The following is a 19,917-nucleotide window of genomic DNA, read 5'->3' on the forward strand; positions in this document are numbered from 1 at the left end:
TCAACGATTTTCAGCGATGTTTGAAAGACGCAAGGTATGTTCTAGGTGACTGAGTGAAATCAGTATTCAAATCTTCTACCATGCTACAATATCTGTTGTCGATAACAAAATATGTATCTCAGTTGTCCTTTGATTCCAACTGTTCCTATATCCAACGTGGCAATCTAATTCAAGACGATGAATATACAGCCCCTAGTCCCGGGTTACGTGGAATTAGACACCATCATGAAGCTGAGCCCCAGAGATTCTGGAAACACAGGTCACACGTAGTGAAAAACAAAAGCATTCTGCAAGTCACACGTCATGAAAGAAAACACATCCAGTGCAAATCTAAAGGTCACATGCCATGGAAAAAAGCATCGATCCTATGTCCATCTACAAGTCACACGCAATGGAAACAACCCAGTCTGCATCTACAAGTCACACGCCATGGAAACAACCCAGTCTGCATCTACAAGTCACACGCCATGGAAACAACCCAGTCTGCATCTACAAGTCACACGCCATGGAAACAACCCAGTCTGCATCTACAAGTCACGCGTCATGGAAAAAATCCGGTGTGCATCTACAAGTCGCATGCTTTGGAAAATACCCAGTGTGCATCTACAAGTCACACGCCATGGAAAAAACCCACTGTGCATCTACAGGTCACACGCCATGGAAACAACCCAGTGTGCATCTACAAGTCACACGACATGGGAAAAACACAGTGTGCATCTACAAGTCACACGACATGTGAAAAACACAGTGTGCATCTACAAGTCACACGCCATGGAAAAAACCCAGTGTGCATCTACAAGTCACAAGCCTTTGACAAAACCTAGTGTGCATCTACAAGTCACACGCCATGAAAACAACCCAGTATGCATCTACAAGTCACACGTCATGGAAAAAAATCCAGTGTGCGTCTACAAGTCACACGACATGGAAAATACACAGTGGGCATCTACAATTCAGGTGACATGGAAAAAAACCAGTGTAGATCTACTGTTGTTTTATGCCGTGCTCAAGAATATTTCACTTATACGACGGCGGCCGTTAATAAGGTGGGAGGGAAATGCCAGTTCTCGCATTCCCACTATGTAACTATCCCAATGCCAAAATAAGGGCCTGAGAGTTAGAAAGAAAGTTACAAAAAGTTACAAACCACACACAATGAAATTTAGAACCCACTGTGCATCTACAAGTGAACATTCACGAAACCCAAGCCCATCTACAAAGTCAAACGCGGTAATTATAAATAGTATATCAGCAGACGTCACAGTAGCCTATAGACTCCTGTGTTGTTATAGATTCAATCCCTTAGACATCACCTAAAGCCTGACACATGCGACATAGTTTTCCTTCCTTTAACTACTATTTATTGTTTTCTTTTGCGTCTTAATTAAAACTCTCCCGAAAGTAAATATTTCAGATTCACAGTATTGCCAGAAGGCCGTTAATTTATTTTACCTTGAAAATTGGTGTCAAGCTATACCTGCTTTATACTGCGTATTTGTACACCTTATCTTTTGTGCGGTTCATCACCACTAATTTACATGGAGAACTAATGTCAGCTATATGTACACCTTATGTTTTGTGAGGCTTGATCCATCACCACTAATTTACCTGGAGAACTGATATCAGCTGTATGTACACCTTATGTTTTGTGCGGGCTGGTCGATCACCACTAATTTACATGGAAAATTGATGTCAGCTATATGTACACCTTATGTTTTGTGCGGCTTGATCCATCACCACTAATTTACCTGGAGAAATGATGTCAGGCTATAACTGAATTATACTGTGTATATGTACACCTCATGTTTTGTGCAAGCTGGTCCGTCACCACTAATGTGTTGTTTATTATTTATCAATTGTATATAGTTACCAGATTATATTTCCATCTAAGATAAGCCTAGATTGCATAATTTTATAGTAAAAAAAATTAAGCCAGCAGAGGCCGTAATGGTTTTAGTTATACCAAAGAACCATTTAGACATACCACCGGCAATGAGACTACATCCCCCTGCTTTTGTAAAGTGTAATCTACAAGCCTATATGGTAAATCGCTGTCTTTGCCACAGTGGTCTAAAATAGCCAGAGTTTTTAAGAGACTGCAAAGATAGGAATGTTAACATACAGAGAAACGAACTATTCCGTATATAGCTCTGGGAAAACGTTACCTTCGCATCATGACAACTCAATCAACGGCGCTCAACGTCATGTCCAACAGGACAGATTTCACGATTTTAAGCAGCAGTCAAATTGCTCTGTTACTGTTATACAAACTACATTGTTGACTTCACAGAATAGCTGTGGTGCATTTCACGGATTACATTATGTAAAACTGATTTTCCTTTCTGTTGCGTTAACAGAACTATTATTTATAAAGATAATATATTGATTTGTCTGCGGAATGTAATGTTAGTGTGTATAGTCTATTTTACCCCAAACAGTACGGAGTTATTGTGGCTTCCTCCGGTGGCCTCGCCATCCAGTAATGTGACATGGAGTCATATCAGACTATACGACCGTATTTATGGCTGCAATCTTTTTGCATGGCCAGCTGCAGAACATGCATGAGTAGAAGTCGACTCCAAAAAAGAACTTATTTTAGTCGACATTTAGAATAATTGATGAAATAAGAATACGCTCTTACATTGTAACGACCCTCCTATACGGCCGTACGCGAGAAGGTCTGCCAACAACCTGCAGATGGTCGTGGGTTTCCCCAGGGCCCTTCCCGGTTTTCTCCCACCATAATGCTGGCCGCCGTCGTATAAGTGAAATATTCTTCAGTACGGCGTAAAACACCAATCAAATGAATAAATAAATAAATGTTACGACCATAGTCGTGGTCATATACACCGTGCCCTTTATTTTGGGGAGGCCATGGTCCCAGCTTCGGTACCGTATCGCAAATATTCTTACTGGAGACAAAATATTTAGCTTCTCCAAGATGTAAAAATACGGTTAGACCGTTATCTCTCGGAAACGCATAGTTCTGTTCACGATTCTCTGACTTTAACATAATGTTTCCAGAAGTATATGCAGTATCCCAATTAAATTCCCTTTAGAGAAGCTTCATTGACATTCTCATTATAGTGAAAATGAAAATGTCTCCTTGAAAGAGTTACACGGATGCGGATGTTGACTTGTAGGACTTGTTTACCATAACTTCTAGGTCCAGCGGTCATGAAAACAAAGTCAATCATAAACATATGTACCTATGTTTAATTATTTAAGTGCAGTATACAGCCGCTTCACCAGTTTGCACCCTCACGGCGAGTGTAAAACATCCACACCTTCGGTGCTCACTCATGCATACCCAACAGCTGACCACTGTTTCCAAGTACACTGTGTTACTACCGACAGGCGCTCAGTGCTCGCGGACAAATTGTAACCCCTCCCCCCCCCCCCCCCCCCCCCCCCACCAGCCTCTCTATCTGCGTCCCACATCCCCACCCAAATGCGTGCAGGTAATACGTGAGATCAGGCTCCAGATCAATGGATGGAGGTTGTTGTTTTGCTCGGCCTCTATATCCAGCACACATATATAGGCACAATCAACCTATCTGTCTCAAGAGAAGATTTGGGTGGTTGACCGAGACATCAATTACATACCCTACAGTTTACATTGGGATCTTCGCTTCCTAGCCTGGTAATGTTCTTTCAAACACAACTCCATCTTCAGCTTGATAAACCATTGTTGAATTTTACGACCTAAACAGAAAAGCGAGAGAATTTTGTTCCCAGGCATTGATGGCGGGAGATTGAGTCGCGAGCCGATCACCTCATTCTAGATGGCGGTTGATCCCTGCCTTCAGTTTGCCCCATTCACTCGCAATGGAGGTCGGATAGCGGTAATTATTTTATACCTTCACTTATCGATTTTTTCTCGGATGTAGTCCCTTTGTCAAGTCCATGTAACACAGACGGTAGGCAGGGCTTTCAATGATAAAATTAACGTATAGAATTGCTATACATGACCACTGACAAGCTGGCATCCACTCCATTTTCTAGACCGACTCGAATATCACAGATCGAAATCGAGTCTGCATCTACGCCATGACGTACTCAGCAAATTGCAGTAAAATAGGCTGCTTATATTGGGATTCGATTGTTTATGCTAGAGGCCTTGTAAAGTAAGAGAAACAGGCAAATGTACGTTGACTGAAGCGCTGTTTGTGTTAGACTACGCTCAATGCTTTCATAGCGAACAACATGTGTTATATAGACCTATATCGACGAAGTACTGAGGCTGGATGGATAATTATGTAAATGGCAGGCCAGCAGCTAGCGGAGTAGGTTACATGCGTGCGAGAGTCGGAGATCGTAGGTGTCGCTGAGCTTGGCCACGCTTCAGGCAGGCAATAGCATATACCAATCTGGCTCAGAACAAATGCCGAGGAGTACCACATATACATGTGTACGTACAACAGCCATACGGACATTTTAGGGATGCAAGGGCCGCACTGGACTTGAATACCGCATTGGTGATCAATACGTGTCTGCCCGGAGCCCAGTTCGGCAGTCGGCTGATGGATGGCGGTGCTGCAATGGAGGAGCGTGGCTCGGAGAACATTTGCAGCTGCCACCGGTTTGCCGTTTGAAGCAAAACCCAAGAGAAAGGTGTCGGCAAACGTGGTTTTCTTGTGTTCCTGCCGAATGATCTGCTCTATCTGGAAACAATTTTGTCGGCTGTCTGGTCATATTTAATGCTGAAGTGTGTGTGGAATATTACGCCTGGTTTCTCGGCATCAGTGGAGTAACGTTTCACCAGGCCGTGCACCAGCAGATCTCACGATACCTTACACCGTTGATAATACGGTAAAAGCGGTCAAGTTGGCTGGGTACAAGCAAGCCTTAGGAAAACCACGATGATCAGGTAAATGTTATACAACACAGAGGTGTATCTCTTGGTATCCGTTATACTAGTCTAGTTAACACTCTCTTGTTCTCACGAAGAACTGGCCGTAACATGTTACGTATTTAGGAGCCGAGTTTTCAAGTTGAGTGTATCCCATTTGTTTACCTCGAAGGGTTATTCGTCAAAAGACAGTCGCAGCTCACTTGCTTGTGCTAGTCCTGTTTTAAACGGGAACATTTGACCTTGTGTCTATGCGTTGACCTTTTTTTGTCCCACAATGACATAGTATTAAACGGGTGAAATCAAGGTGAAACTATCCCGGAGTGAGAGTGTTTAGATGACCTATCGGCCGATCGTTTTTCCTGGTAACTGTGCTGTCGGGCTGTCTCCACTACCAGGCTTGTCTGGTGTAGTGGTCACGGCATAATCAACCCAAGTCAAAGCTGAAGGAACCAGTGGTCAACACCATGGCTTCTGTGGCTGCTTGGCTGCCGTTTGCCAGGGCTTCTGCCATCGGTTGGGTGCCTGTTGCCCACACCCCATTCCCCCAGCCCCGTGTCGGCCAGGATCAGAGGAGAGGCGACGACCGGTTTCTCATAAACGTTAGTGGGAGGCGCTTCGAAACATGGAGAACGACTTTGGAAAAGTTTCCCGAAACCCTTCTGGGTTCCAACGAAAGAGAATTTTTCTATGACGAGGAAACTGAGGAATACTTTTTTGACAGAGATCCTGATCTTTTCCGACACGTTTTGAATTACTACAGAACAGGAAAGTTGCACTACCCAAAACATGAATGCCTTAGCGCGTATGACGAGGAATTGGCCTTTTTCGGTATTATGCCAGACCTCATTGGGGACTGTTGTTACGAAGACTACCGGGACAGGAAAAGAGAAAACAGCGAGAGATTACTGGACGATAAAGGGTCAGAAAATGGCGATCACCTGGCGGCCACTAATCTACGACAAAAAATGTGGAGGGCTTTTGAGAACCCCCATACAAGCACGGCCGCTCTGGTGTTCTATTACGTGACTGGGTTTTTTATCGCCGTATCGGTGATAGCCAATGTTGTTGAGACAGTTCCATGTGGTCTTCTTCCAGGTACGAACACAAATCCACCGTGCGGGGAACGCTACGAACTGGCTTTCTTTTGCTTGGATACTGCCTGTGTTATGATTTTTACCGCTGAATACCTGTTGCGTCTATTTGCTGCGCCAGACCGATGTAAATTTGTTCGCAGTGTCATGAGTATCATTGATGTGGTCGCCATCTTACCCTACTACATTGGTTTGATCATCACAGATAATAAAGACGTGAGTGGGGCATTTGTAACACTACGAGTATTCAGAGTCTTTAGGATCTTCAAATTTTCCAGGCATTCACAAGGATTAAGAATTCTGGGTTACACTCTCAAGAGCTGCGCCAGCGAACTTGGCTTTCTTCTGTTCTCGCTTACAATGGCTATCATTATTTTTGCTACAGTTATGTTTTATGCAGAGAAAAATGTGCCCAAGACCAGGTTTACCAGTATTCCTGATGCTTTCTGGTACACCATCGTAACCATGACAACGCTCGGGTAAGTAAATTTGCCTTAGTGTATACGGTACGTTTTGTTGCATTAATGTGAACTCTGGCTGAACATGATGATATCTATCCATTTGTATAGGTTATATTGTTTTTCAGATGGAGTCAAAACACGAGTTTTTGAGGTGACGTCCGTCAGTCGTGTCTGAACGTCGTATTGATGGTGCCAAATATTATAGCATTGTTTCAGGTTTTTAGCTCCCCAGCGACTTGCAGGTCTCGCTCCTCTCTCCCAACCGTACATTTGTCATCATTAGCTTTATTAACACACATAGCACGATGCTGTTATTTTCTCACAGTACTCGCCACCGTACACAGGATATATATATATATATATATATATATATATATATATATATATATATATATATATATATGCTGTCTCACCGCAGTATATGAAGATGTGTACCCAGTGATACATGTATACGTTTGCACATTTGCTGGGCGGATTTGCTGCACATGATTGCTAGTTGATGATCTCCACAGAGACAAAGCATGACCGGGTACGCAGTACTTATGAGTTTTATGACAGTTGTATATGATCGATAGGTTAGAAGTGATCAAGGTTCCTGGACAAAAGCGTTGTGCGGTAGTGTTATATCTATCCTACAGGACACCCGCCGAATCGTCAGACAAGAATTACATGGTAAACCACACAGTGCAGACTTATATGCAACCTACAGCCCCGATTAGGCCTACGTTGAATTCATCCGCAACCCAAGCCAACTCGAACATCGTCTGATCGATAAATGTCGATTTGCTTAATTTATTCATACTATCCGCTGGGAAAGAAAAGTAATATATTGTCTCAAAAGCATTGACAGCTCCGCGAATTTTTATTATATGGAATTAAAGGTAGCATCAAATCCAAAACGAATTATGAAAAAATAAATAAATAAATAAAATAACATAAAAGAATTAAATATGTATGAGTTTGCTTTGGAAATTTGATCGAAGTAATGTGGAGACGTAGTCTCGTAAAAAAGTATACCAGCAGAAATAGTCTAGCCGATGAGAACAGCGCAAGGAACAGAGTATAACACTAACCATAGGATCCATAAATAACAGCGACTGAGATAAGCCATCTGGCCACACTACAACTGCAACTTCAGGTGCATCTATATCTGCGACCTAGTTTCGTATCAGTGGTCAAATTTGATCCAGCAGAGTAAAAATTGGATACTCCCTTGGACTGCATCAAAGCAGTGAGTGTGTCTAACACACAATAACCACTTCTTTGAGGCATTCTTTACACCACATCCTACAAATTGAGACACTCTTTTTGTATCTCTGGTTTGTACTTTTGCTCCAGTCATGTTTCATGCAAGGCCTATCCCTACTCAGCAAAACAGCGTACGAGAATACCGTTCTAAACATGTATGTATCTATAACAACTTCAAACTATAGACGCATGTGCGAATAACAACTAACAACTTCCAAGTACACATCTATTCAGCTTAACCCGGGGCTAGGGTCTGTCTATTCCCCGTGTTGAATTAGATCGCCACGTTGGATATATGAACAGTTGCAATCAAAGCGCAACTGAGATACACATTTTGTTATCGACAACTTATATTCTAGCATGGTACACAATTTGAATACTGATTTCACTCAGTCGCCTGGAACATACCTTGCGCCTTCCCAACATAACTGAAAAGTGTTGATGGTGGTTTGTGTTATACGTCGTGTTTGGGAATTGGCCTTGCGATTATTGACATGGAGCGTCCTTATTATACAATTTCCACCTACACATGTATGCAGATATAACAACTTCCAACTACACATTTATGTATGTAGCTATAACAACTTCCAACTACACATGTATGCAGCTATAACAACTTCCAACTACACATTTATGTATGTAGCTATAACAACTTCCAACTACACATGTATGTAGCTATAACAACTTCCAACTACATATGTATGTAGCTATAGCAACTTCCAATTACACATTTATGTATGTAGCTATAACAACTTCCAACTACACATTTATGTATGTAGCTATAACAACTTCCAACTACACATGTATGTAGCTATAACAACTTCCAACTACACATGTATGTAACTATAACAACTTCCAACTACACATTTATGTATGTGGCTAGAACAACTTCCAACTACACATTTATGTATGTGGCTAGAACAACTTCCAACTACACATGTATGTATGTAGCTAGAACAACTTCCAACTACACATGTATGTAGCTATAGCAACTTCCAACTACACATGTATGTATGTAGCTATGACAACTACATGTGTAGTTACACATGTATGTAGCTATAACAACTTCCAACTAGACATGGTTCAAGGATGAATACGTTGGGTTGACATATATACGAAAGCCTCTCAAAACTTAAAACGCAGATAGCACTGCACAATCCATTTGTTCTTTCCAACAAGAATATAACATTTACCTAATAATTCTATCCTACCACTATTGTACTACTGTGGGTACTGCTAATACTTCTACTACCTCTAATGACAACACGTTAGAATATATTCTGGTGTCCAAGAAATTTTGTCTGTACGTGTGGATGACAGTTGGCGAGCGGTGGTCTCTTGTAGTCATGATGGTCATACAAAGGTTTTCGGTAGAGATCAGTCAATGCTGTTTGTGATGTGGCATAGTCTGTGGATTAGGAGAGCTTTGGAGCAGCGCCTGCGTACATCATCAGTGAACCTTTGGCCACCATCATAAACCTACAGAAGGCGACGGCTAAATCAGGAAGAAGATCAGACGAAATTTAATACAGAATAGCCGACCTCATTTTGCGGCATGGCAACAGAATGTTTTCCACTTAACAATCGATACTAATAGCAGGCCTTCCCTGATCCTCACCCTACTCGGCTTTCACTGAGCTATGGTACAGCAGAAATCCAACTAGGATAATTTCCATCCACAATTAAGCTCTGTGATATCCTGTTATGTCTTATTTAGTCGTACCGGTACATAGATTGTGCAGCCCGTAGATTTTCATATGCGACAATTGGGCGCTTTCATTAAATATTTGTTCACCAGACATATATGTCTCCTATGCCAACATACTACTGAGAAGGCCTATCTACTACATTATAAACAAATGAGGTTGGCACAATGTGCATGTGCATGTAGAAACCACTGGTACCTCAAAGCATGTAGACCCTAATTCTGTGCAAAGGTCGTAGACCATATTTTCACAGAATACTTATAGTGGCAAAGAACCTTGCGGGGCTGCGAACCTTAGAGATCATAGAGTTGATGTTTCCGGCTAATGGTTGTGTTATCTTGAAATGACTAAAGCCCTCTTTACTATATTGGATAGGGCACACTGCCAGGGATTTGGACGCCATGATTACAACAGACATAGACGCCTGTACGTTTTAATAGTGGATGGGTTTGGGGGAAATGTTCTGCAGAGATTTACAAAATGCTTGTCCAAAGCGTGAAAGTCTTTCTTTTATCTGACAATTACTGTTGCCTGTTAGCCGGCTGCAGACAAGTAGCGTGCCCACTCAGTTCTCGGTGTGCGGCTTGTCTGCCACACGCAAGCTGAATCGTTATACTTATTGCTGTGTTATGATGAGGACGTTGTTTGAAGAAAATCTGGCCGTCTTTGGCTTTGCTAGGCCCACAGCAGGTGTAGACTATTGATGTAAATATATCTGGCGTTATCTCCGTTCCTTTAGACAGTTACAGAACTGAAGCATTATGTCTTACCAATCAATCTCAAGCATACCGAAAGTGAGACTATGTTCTTTTCTTATCCATCCACTCGTTTTCCTCAACAATAATCCTTCGTCGAGCCCTTAATTCTTCCCGACTGGAAAGCATTGAGATCTACCAAATGCCTTCAAAGTGTTTTCACTCATGGCCACGACTCAAATAAGATATTGGTTTTTCATAGCCACGCGGGAAAGTTAAGCGGGTCTATGTGTTCGGCTCTTGCTGGTTGTGGTCTTAATTGTCATTAGCTTAGACATGATGAGCTGTTATACCACTGCCATGTATCCTGCCTTTCTGGACATGGATGGGCATCATTCCATTGGATAGTTTTATCAGTAACAAATATATAGCAACTAGTTTGAACCCCGTACAAATTCTGTTTACGCTGAACATGATCACGGATCAATCTGTCTTTTTGAAATACTCCTGAAAGTACCAATGTTCAGTGGTAGAGTTGTCTACCTGGCTTGCCTTCAAGAATTGTATATATGGAATCTTATTCTGGCACGGTGTCAGCTATCAAGAAGGCATGTCATTTGAAAATGAACCTGGAGTTGTGAGTGGGTGCCAGAAAAAATGCCGTGTATAGATTTATTGTGTTTCACTCTGGCTGAGCAGGTTAAGGAGTCTTACACAAGCAACAGAGCCATTCATACATCTTGTCGTTGTGGTCAAGACGTGATTTACCTATAAAGTGACACATATCAAGTTTACATTGGATGCCTTTAACTAACGTAAGCACAGATATATATATATATATATATATATATATATATATATATATATATATATATATATATATATATATATATATATATATCTTTTGCTTATTTGACAAAAAGGTTGTGTTACGTTAGTTTAAAAGTATTCAATGTAAAAGTATTCAACTTGATATGTGTCACTTTATAGATAAATCACATGTCTTGACCACAACGACACGATGTATGAATGGCTCTGTCGCTTGTGTAAGACTCCTTAACTTGCTCAGCCAGAGTGAATAAATAAATACACAGCATTTTATCTGGCACCCACTCACAACTAAACGTTCATTTTCAAATGACATGTCTTCTTGATAGCTGACGCCGTGCCAGAATAAGATACCATATATACAATTCTTGAAGGCAAGCCAGGTGTGGATCTAGATACAGTATATAGACAACACTACCACTGAACATGGGTACTTTCAGGCTTCATCGTAGTGTATTGTCACCAAATGCACGTAGGCCAGCTAATAGCCAGGTGTCGGGTACTTCCTGTTTGCTTACCTCAATTAGATCTCACACTGTGCACGAATCTCCTGCACAGTCAGCCATTGTAGTAATGGACAAATCCCCCAAGCATAGGGTTTACAGACAGGCATAAAAATTGTTGCTTGGAACTCTTGGGACTATCATTGAACCTTCATTGATGGTATACTGGTATTCGTAGTTCCCCTTATACCTCTGTCAGAATCTCCCCGCCCCCCTCCTGGAGCAAAAGGATATGTTGCAAACAGTGATAGTATTGCTAATTCTTTATTCTTCGCAGTCTTTAGGATCAGCTCACAAGGTGTAGGAATTGTTTACCTCACCTGCTGCAGGGTGTTGCAGAGTGCATCCACAGTTGTTTATTTCACCTTAAAGTAGGGCAAAGATCACAGCTTGCTCTTGGCACCCCTAGTGATCTGGTAATATGCCAGACAGCTACACACATTTAGATCCATGGACATCTTGAAACTATTGCTAGAGCGAGTTTAGCTAGGTTAGCCTATGTTGCAGTACTGACTGGGAGGTCAGTACAATCAGATTCTGTGATACTATATACAAGCGAACGTGCACAAAACAGACTTTGTAGTCGGCCATCATCCAAACTGATAGAGGGAGATGGCGCCCATGAGAGATTAGCGGTCTTTCCGAAAAGCCAAGATTAGAAATCATCATAAACACGTGTCCATTCCTTCTATGTAAAGATGACACATCAAACCAAAACCCAGGCAAAGAAACATCCAAAGAAACATCACATGCATCGTTAGTAAAACCATTTCAGTCTTCTGATACCAGGGCATATATATGCAGGAGCAAATGTATGTATTCTTATTACTAGTTGTGACAGTACCCAGTAATGTGAGAACTTGTACGACCCGGTGATGTGAGAACTTGTTCGACCCAGAGATGTTAGAACTTGTACGACCCAGTGATGTGAGGCATGTGGTACATGCCTAATACATGTACCACAGTGATGTAAGAACTTGTTCGACCCTGTGATGTGAGAACATGTTCGACCCAGTGATGTGAGAACTTGTACAAACCAGTGATGTGAGGGAACATGTACTATCCAGTGATGTGAGAACTTGTACGAACTAGTGATATAAGAACTTGTACGATCCAGTGATGTGAGAACTTGTACGACCCAGTGATGTAAGAACTTGTACGACCCAGTGATGTGAGAACGTGTTCGACCTGGTGATGTGAGAACATGTTCGATCTAGTGATGTGAGAACTTGTAGAAACCAGTGATGTGAGAACATGCACTATCCAGTGATGTGAGAACTTGTACGACCCAGTGGAGTGAGAGCTTGTACGATCCAGTGATGTGACGACTTGTACGACCCAGTAATGTGAGAACTTGTACGACCCAGTGATGTGAGAACTTGTACGACCTAGTGATGTGAGAACTTGTACGACCCAGTGATGTGAGGACTTGTACGACCCCAGTAATGTGAGAACTTGTACGACCCAGTGATGTGAGAACTTGTACGACCCAGTGATGTGAGAACTTGTACGACCTAGTGATGGGAGAACTTGTACGACCCAGTAATGTACGTGCGTCATTTAACATAATAGTTCAAGTTTCATATATGGACATTGCAATTCCCATGGACTTCTATAGTTGCCTAACTATATTTGAAGGCTGGTAATTCACGTGGTGCCAAGTCGATCTTTTATTTGAACTCTGTATTCAATGAAATCCTCGCACATAAACAAAACTAATCAGCATGATGGTATTTTCCCCGTAGGCTGCAAGTTTATAATGAGAAGGTACGACTTGAGGTTATTGGCCGTGTCTCAACGCCCCTAGTTACACGCTGGGAATCACCCGCCGCATTGGGCCAGGCTGTTACATCCCTAAATAAACAACAGACAGAATATACAAAGTACCACGATGCTACCTGCCTGCATGTCAGATCAGCACTTTCTCTCGTTGTATTTAGCTCAGTGTAAACGCGCCTCGCTTGGCCCCTCGTATAATCAATACTTCGTTATCGTGAAATATGCAGCAAAGAGAGTGGTTCTATTGTCGAGTCCAATCAATAGCGACAAGTGTAAAGGCTAGGAAATAAGCTATAGGGTTGTATTCATGAAATACTCTGGAGTGTTCAACAACAAAATAAAACAAATTTCAACAACACGGCATCGGAAATATATCTCTGAAAGCATGCCCCTTGTATGGATGGGCAGGCACTCCATAAGACTAGGACTGCTAGAGAGGAACTTGACGACATAACGAGGCTGTCAAACACTAGATAAATCAACTAATCGGCTTGCCAAGGGCCTTTCTGTACATTTCATAGCAAGTAAGCTCAAAGAAAGCTTAGCATCGAATTGTGTTTATTACTTTGTTGTGTGAAGCTGTTGATCTAGTAAGCTTGTATCTCTGGCAAACAAACTAACTAAGCATAGCCATTTCATCTCGAACAGCCCGCTGACAATGGAGGTAATCTTTACCCTGCGCAAGGCAAAGGGAGCTGCTGTCAAGGATAGTTACGCTCACCCCACGTTCAGATTTGCAAAAATGTAACCTTGTATAGAACCCATCAAGTTACTCCCACAGGACAAACCTCTGCAAACCACCCACTCAGCATCAGCAAACAAAAGTGGTGTGGGCAAAAAGCGCAATAAGGTTGCTTTAGATCAGGATACGTGCTCCTTACTTGAACAATTTTTTTTCTTTTTTTTATGTTTGCAGCTTTGACTCAGAAAATGGGACCACGGTTGCCTTCTTCCCTCACCCTACCAATACCTCTGCCTCCCTTGACCCAACGCCTACTGCATGATAACACCTGCTATGAGGTGACTACATTCACGAAAGACAGGCCGATTATTGATCCCATATCGATCACTATTTAACGGGAGATATTCCTTCAGTTCTGATGCAATTACCAGGCATTTTGGTGTTAGATTTGTTCTGGGATAAAATACGCATCCCTTCCTGTATGGGGCGCTAGTCTAAGATATACCTCGTTGCCCATGACCGAGGGACTGTGAGGCTCACAACGTGACGGGAGGTGATGATTGATAGTGATTTAACAGCCGTCCCTTTATCTGACTTAAGCCAAACTTGCAGGAGATTCCAATATTAACTAACTGGATTGACTTCCAGTTGAATTGTTTGTTTTTTTTTTCTCATCCACAGCCAAGCACGACTACACCATCCTTCTTTGTCGATTATTTAAGGGGTTTTTTTAGAGGGGGGAGGCAAAATTAATTCCCCGTGATTGGCGAATGACAGTTTGAGACCTTACGCCAAGGTATCAGGAGGATGAATTGATCTCGTATACTAAGCACCCTATTCGCAAACCCCCAATATCACTCCGTCCACACAAACCTCGGTTCTGTGGTAGGGGTGGCTTGTACTCAACAGGCAGTTATACTTCTACCAGATATCAAAGGTTCTAGGTGACTTCGAAAGAATCCTTATTGAATCCTAAGTGAATAAATTATGAAATTAGTAGGGCGAATAAAAGGAAGACATACTGTGAAATATTCTGTGACTAGACGCTTCAAATTAAGCCAAGATACCGTTTAAGATATATAGGCCGCAGGCCTAGGCCAAATGATTTGCATAATGAACCCAAATCGATTACGAGAATTTATCAAATCTCCTAATCTCGCAGAAAGGACTTAAAATCTTTACCGAAAATGTCCATTTATAACAGCAGATCAGTGTTGGTAGACGAGAATGCAGCGAAGGTCGAGAGGTAAATTTGGCATTTTGTGCCACATTAACACACAAAATATTAAGATTTGTACGAACTGTTATGCACAAGTGTCCACAATTTACATTTTCATATCCCATTTCATTAAAGCGGAAGTATCATTCTGTACACACATCTTACGCGGATAAGTAGGATAATTGTCTTTCATTACGCAATCAACATGTTTATTTAACTTTTGCAGAACTCTGACAGTCTTTCATGCAAAATTGAAACCTCTGCTTCAAAACCTTCATTAGTTTCCATTTTGCTGCAGATATTAGATAAACATTTTACTTCATCAAGGAAGGTACATTTTTCATTGAAATTTTTTTAATTTAATGCTGTACGAATTTCATCACGAAGCAGTACTGCCCTTAGGCTAAATCATGTTGCATGAGTAAACGAATTATTTTTCTAAAACCACGTTTTTGTTAAAAATTTTTAAAAATACTTTTTTAAAAAACGATCAGAGAATGCCAATGCCAACGGAAATGTTTATTGTATAAAATCATGCCTTTCCATCCGTCTACATGTGCTCCCTCAGCTTTGAGCTAAATAAAGATCATTTTACTGATCGTGGGTCGTGTTTTCAGGTCCAAACACATTCACCAGAGATCTTGTTGCAAAGGCAACGGCGCCACAAATAAGGAGGAAATGTTTACAGATCTAAGAAACTATCCACCCCTCTTCCTTTCTTTCACATGTAACACTTAGCAATCAGATGGGATGCAGCACTTTCTCAAGTGAGGTATAGACAACAAGGATTCTCACAATACATACGAAAGGTTAAACAGACCAAGGTAAATTGTTACAGACTTCTGTCTTCTGTGAACATCTTCTGACCTTCCCACCTCGTGCTGGCCATCCTTACCCACAGCCATGTAAAAGGGTTGTTTGTCTTTTAACACTTGGGCTATGGTAAATAGTAGAAAGACTATCCCGGTTCTCTTACCCATCGAGCTCCTGCCAGATGCACTCTTTAGAGGATACGGTTATTCCTCTTAACGGCACGAACTGTTGGTTATCATCACTGCAGTGTTGTCTCAAGGCGTACGTAGCTTTTGGTAATGACACGCGAGTGGAGCACTGGAAAAAATATAACGTCTATATTGTGTATGATACCCGATTCTTTGCATGAAAACTAAACACTGTGCCCCTGTGCTTTAGTTCTAGCCAGAGATGGGGCATTATTACCAACCACAAATTGTTAGCTTTGTTAAAATCAATTTATAACATTTATTTTGCAAGCATTAGGCGTATATGTGAAGGTGATAACTGTGGACATTGAATCCCATGGTCACGCCCTTCCTTGATGAAACAGGCCATGTTCATGGCGAGTTAATTATGCCTATTACCATCGAGAGGGTTAGGTAACATCTGGTGGCTGTTCTCCCAGATCATCGAGGGGCTTGCTTAACCTCTGTCTCCACAAAATGTTCTGTGTAAAGCACGTATTTTTAGAAGTCGGCATGCTGTAGTGGCAGTTTGCTAATTACCAAGGAGTAGCGAAAGGTTAGGGCGTCTGGATTCCAAACGATGGACAAGGCTACAGGACAAGTAGGGCATGTCCTGGAACAGACTACGTCGTCCCCTGTGGGAAAGTTCGGTTCATAGACCACGGCCTAAGAATTTGGCTAATATTGCTACAGACACCGCCTTTGTATGATTTATAGCTCAACTGTGAAATGACGTCATTCATTCGCACCATGCGATGTGTGATATTATTTCCAGCCTACCTCTCGAGCGATCCAGAAGGACAAATGACCGTTTTGCAATGGTGTCCTCCAGCATACACCTATATAATCGGCGTGCTTAAATCAATGTTTTGTTACAATGCTGCGTTATGTGTGTACGCATGAATGCTTGAGAATGAGTAAACATGTGCGACAGTTACACATAAAACAAACATCACTTCACTATAGGTGTCTATGGATTATATTTAGTATACTCTCCATTGCATGTAGCCAAGAACAAGTCTCCATGGTAACTCCTATACAAACAGCATAGGAGCCATTGTGTCGTCAACAGGTCTTCAACGCTCCTCCTAGAGACAGAGCTAAGCTGGTCCCAGGCACATCATCGGCAATCACAATGCCTACCTGATAATAGGCGTCTAGAATTCCACTCAGCTGAAATACCTTTGGCGTCATAGTAGGCTACATAAATAGATTGTCCTTTAGCCGACAGTTGCTTGGAAACCCAGCACAGCCGTATTTATTTAGAAGGTGTAAATTATTATGATTACAGATGAACCATGTTCGTCAACTCACTCCTTCCCAGAGTTTATTTGGTCTTCTCATTAACTAGCCCTAAGATTCCTGGCAGAACAAATCAGTTTAGAGTTTTACAGAGTCCAGGCTAGAAAAATTCATAGAAATCTGGACTATCTGAAACATTACACGTTTAACAAAATTAGCGCGCGCGTTTGCTTGTTTGGCACCTAAGCAGTTATCTTGCAACTCTCAATTAGTGGTGTGAGGGGCATGCATCTAGCACAAAAAGACGGGAAAACATGGTGATGATAAACACCAGTGTGTATATGCCTGAGGGTATCTCCTATATACTGCAGGCTGCGGCTGTTCACATTTACGTTTCCACAAAGCCATCTGTCACCTGCTCACACTCTGTCAAATGTTTCTTGGGCGGCAGATGCTTTGTACCGGACTATAGACCTGGACGGAATTTCCTATTGCCTCAATTTACGCCGAAGCGTAAAAATTCTCAATTCTTGCAAAGAAAAACATAAAACCGAAAAATAAGAGAAAAAATCTTTTCTAACAGAACAGTTTCGAAATTTTGGGATTAATCAAATTCTAATACAGCAAAAAAGATAATATTCCTCAACATACTGGTTTCTGGTTCCTTTGGGTTCAGGTTGCATTTCTGAAGGGATGATTCCTTTAATAGCCAAACGAATGACAGTTTCTGGCTTTATTGGGATTTCCTAACTTTCAATTTTTTATCTCACTGTTTCTTGCTCCACCGTACTTGTGGCTCAGTTTCACATGTGCAGTCTTTTCAAGGAGTCTGAAATGAGGAGTAAACCTACATATAACGGTACAATACAGAGATACATGTACGAAATGCACCAGATAGACGAGTACAGGAAATGTCAGGCAACTGTGACCATGAGACATTTGATGAATGGTCTGACATTTGTGGGCGTTGAAATTGCATGTCCCGTTGAACCTTGCACATGCAATTTGGGTAGGCTGTAGACAACGGATAAAAATCTTGCGATGATTAGTGATGCAGATGATCAGCAGATCAAACACGAGAGAACCAGGGAGAGCACATTCTGAATATTTGGTAAGAAAAGGAACTGTGAATGATAAAACAGGATATAAATAATTCAGCAGCAGCCTAAGTATTGACGTAGGTAGAAGGCCGATGTGGACTGTGTAATGAGGCGACATATGAACACCAGGCAAATCCATAATGAGATTTCAAGCCTAGGCTCAACGCTGCCACACCGACTCCATGAATATTTCACACCCTACATGTAATATCTACAGAAGAGAGATCAAATCTCCAACGTCAGAGCCCCGTCAGTTCAGCTGGTATGGCCACTGTGTATTTGCCTGGAAAAGACAGCAAGATCTACATTTCCATACTGGTCTCTTACGATTGCAGCATTGCTCTCAATTTTCGATAAGCAATGAGAATAAAAGTGGCAAACATACAATTTTATACACCGCGTAAAACGCACTATCCAAATTTAACTACATGTTTATGGTACCAGGGAGTCAATGCTTTTAAAATAAAGATCGAATATGCTCAAACACAAGGCCTAAAAGAGAACTGTTTTGTGTATCTGGGTCACAAGGCCTACGGTACTGATGTCACCCACTGCAACCATTTTCAGTTGTTTTGTAAGACCTATCTGACCTTGTTTGCTATTCATTATACTATCGGTGTCCTGTCCTTATGCATGGTTTTACTGGAGGCATAAACACCACCTGAGATTAACAGACGAGATTTTTGAAGGATTGCTTTTTGTCAATGTTTAACTTGATGCAATTCATCATATTATGTGATAACTAGGTTAGTTTTGCTCTTCCATCAATTTCCCTGCCATGTGTAAAAACAGAAGGCGTATTTAGGTAACTAATTTATAACCTCAGCCCTCGGTATTGATGTAAACGGAGCTTAGAATGTGATCAGACCTATGACAATCACATCCGAGGTATATGCAGCAGCTTCACACTGTCATGTTAATTTCGACGAGCATGCGTGTATAAAATGTTTGCCTCATATTGAGGTAAAACTTGTGCATGAAGCCGGTGACCATTTAACGCCAAAGGAGAATTTTTGAATATGAGGTGATGTCAGGTATACCGTATTAGTATTCAGATAATATATATTCATCAGCTTTCACATGCCTTCAGCACATCATCTTGTGGGATGTCTAACAAAAAGCTTAAATGGTGCCACCTTGCATGTTTTGGTATACATTGGGTCTCTTAAAGAATTTACTCTTAATCTTGGACTAGTGCCACAATGTGTTAACAACATGAACTCTAGGAGTCCTTTAATGTTCGGTCCACTCGCTACGATTTGTCTGTAGAGCCAGTTTAACATTGTCGTAATATGTGATTTGTTATTCGATTTTAGAGGAAAGATGCAAATAGTATGGAACAGAGAGGGTTATATTTTCAGCCGAAGAATAAATACTGCAAAATCACAGCGTGTAAAAGCAGTTTCATATCAGTATAACGACGGTGTTAACACATATAGAAGACAGCTTCATTGTTTCTTATCGCTCTCACGCATGTTGGATCAATCGAATATTTATATAGCGAATAAGTCTACCACGAACAACCAAA

At 41.5% G+C, this 19,917-nt stretch overlaps 1 protein-coding gene across 1 annotated transcript in view; it reads left to right on the forward strand.

Annotated features, from left to right (window-relative positions):
* Positions 1–4,392: 4,392 nt before the first annotated feature.
* Positions 4,393–19,917, forward strand: part of LOC135469642 (potassium voltage-gated channel protein Shal-like) — a 66,573-nt gene continuing 51,048 nt past the window's right edge. Inside the window, 1 exon segment of the mRNA XM_064748174.1 lies at positions 4,393–6,425. Within this exon segment, the coding sequence (XP_064604244.1) occupies positions 5,320–6,425 (1,106 nt within the window). The 5' untranslated portion in view covers positions 4,393–5,319.

Source organism: Liolophura sinensis, chromosome 7, assembly GCF_032854445.1.
Source record: "Liolophura sinensis isolate JHLJ2023 chromosome 7, CUHK_Ljap_v2, whole genome shotgun sequence".
NCBI lineage: Eukaryota > Metazoa > Mollusca > Polyplacophora > Chitonida > Chitonidae > Liolophura > Liolophura sinensis.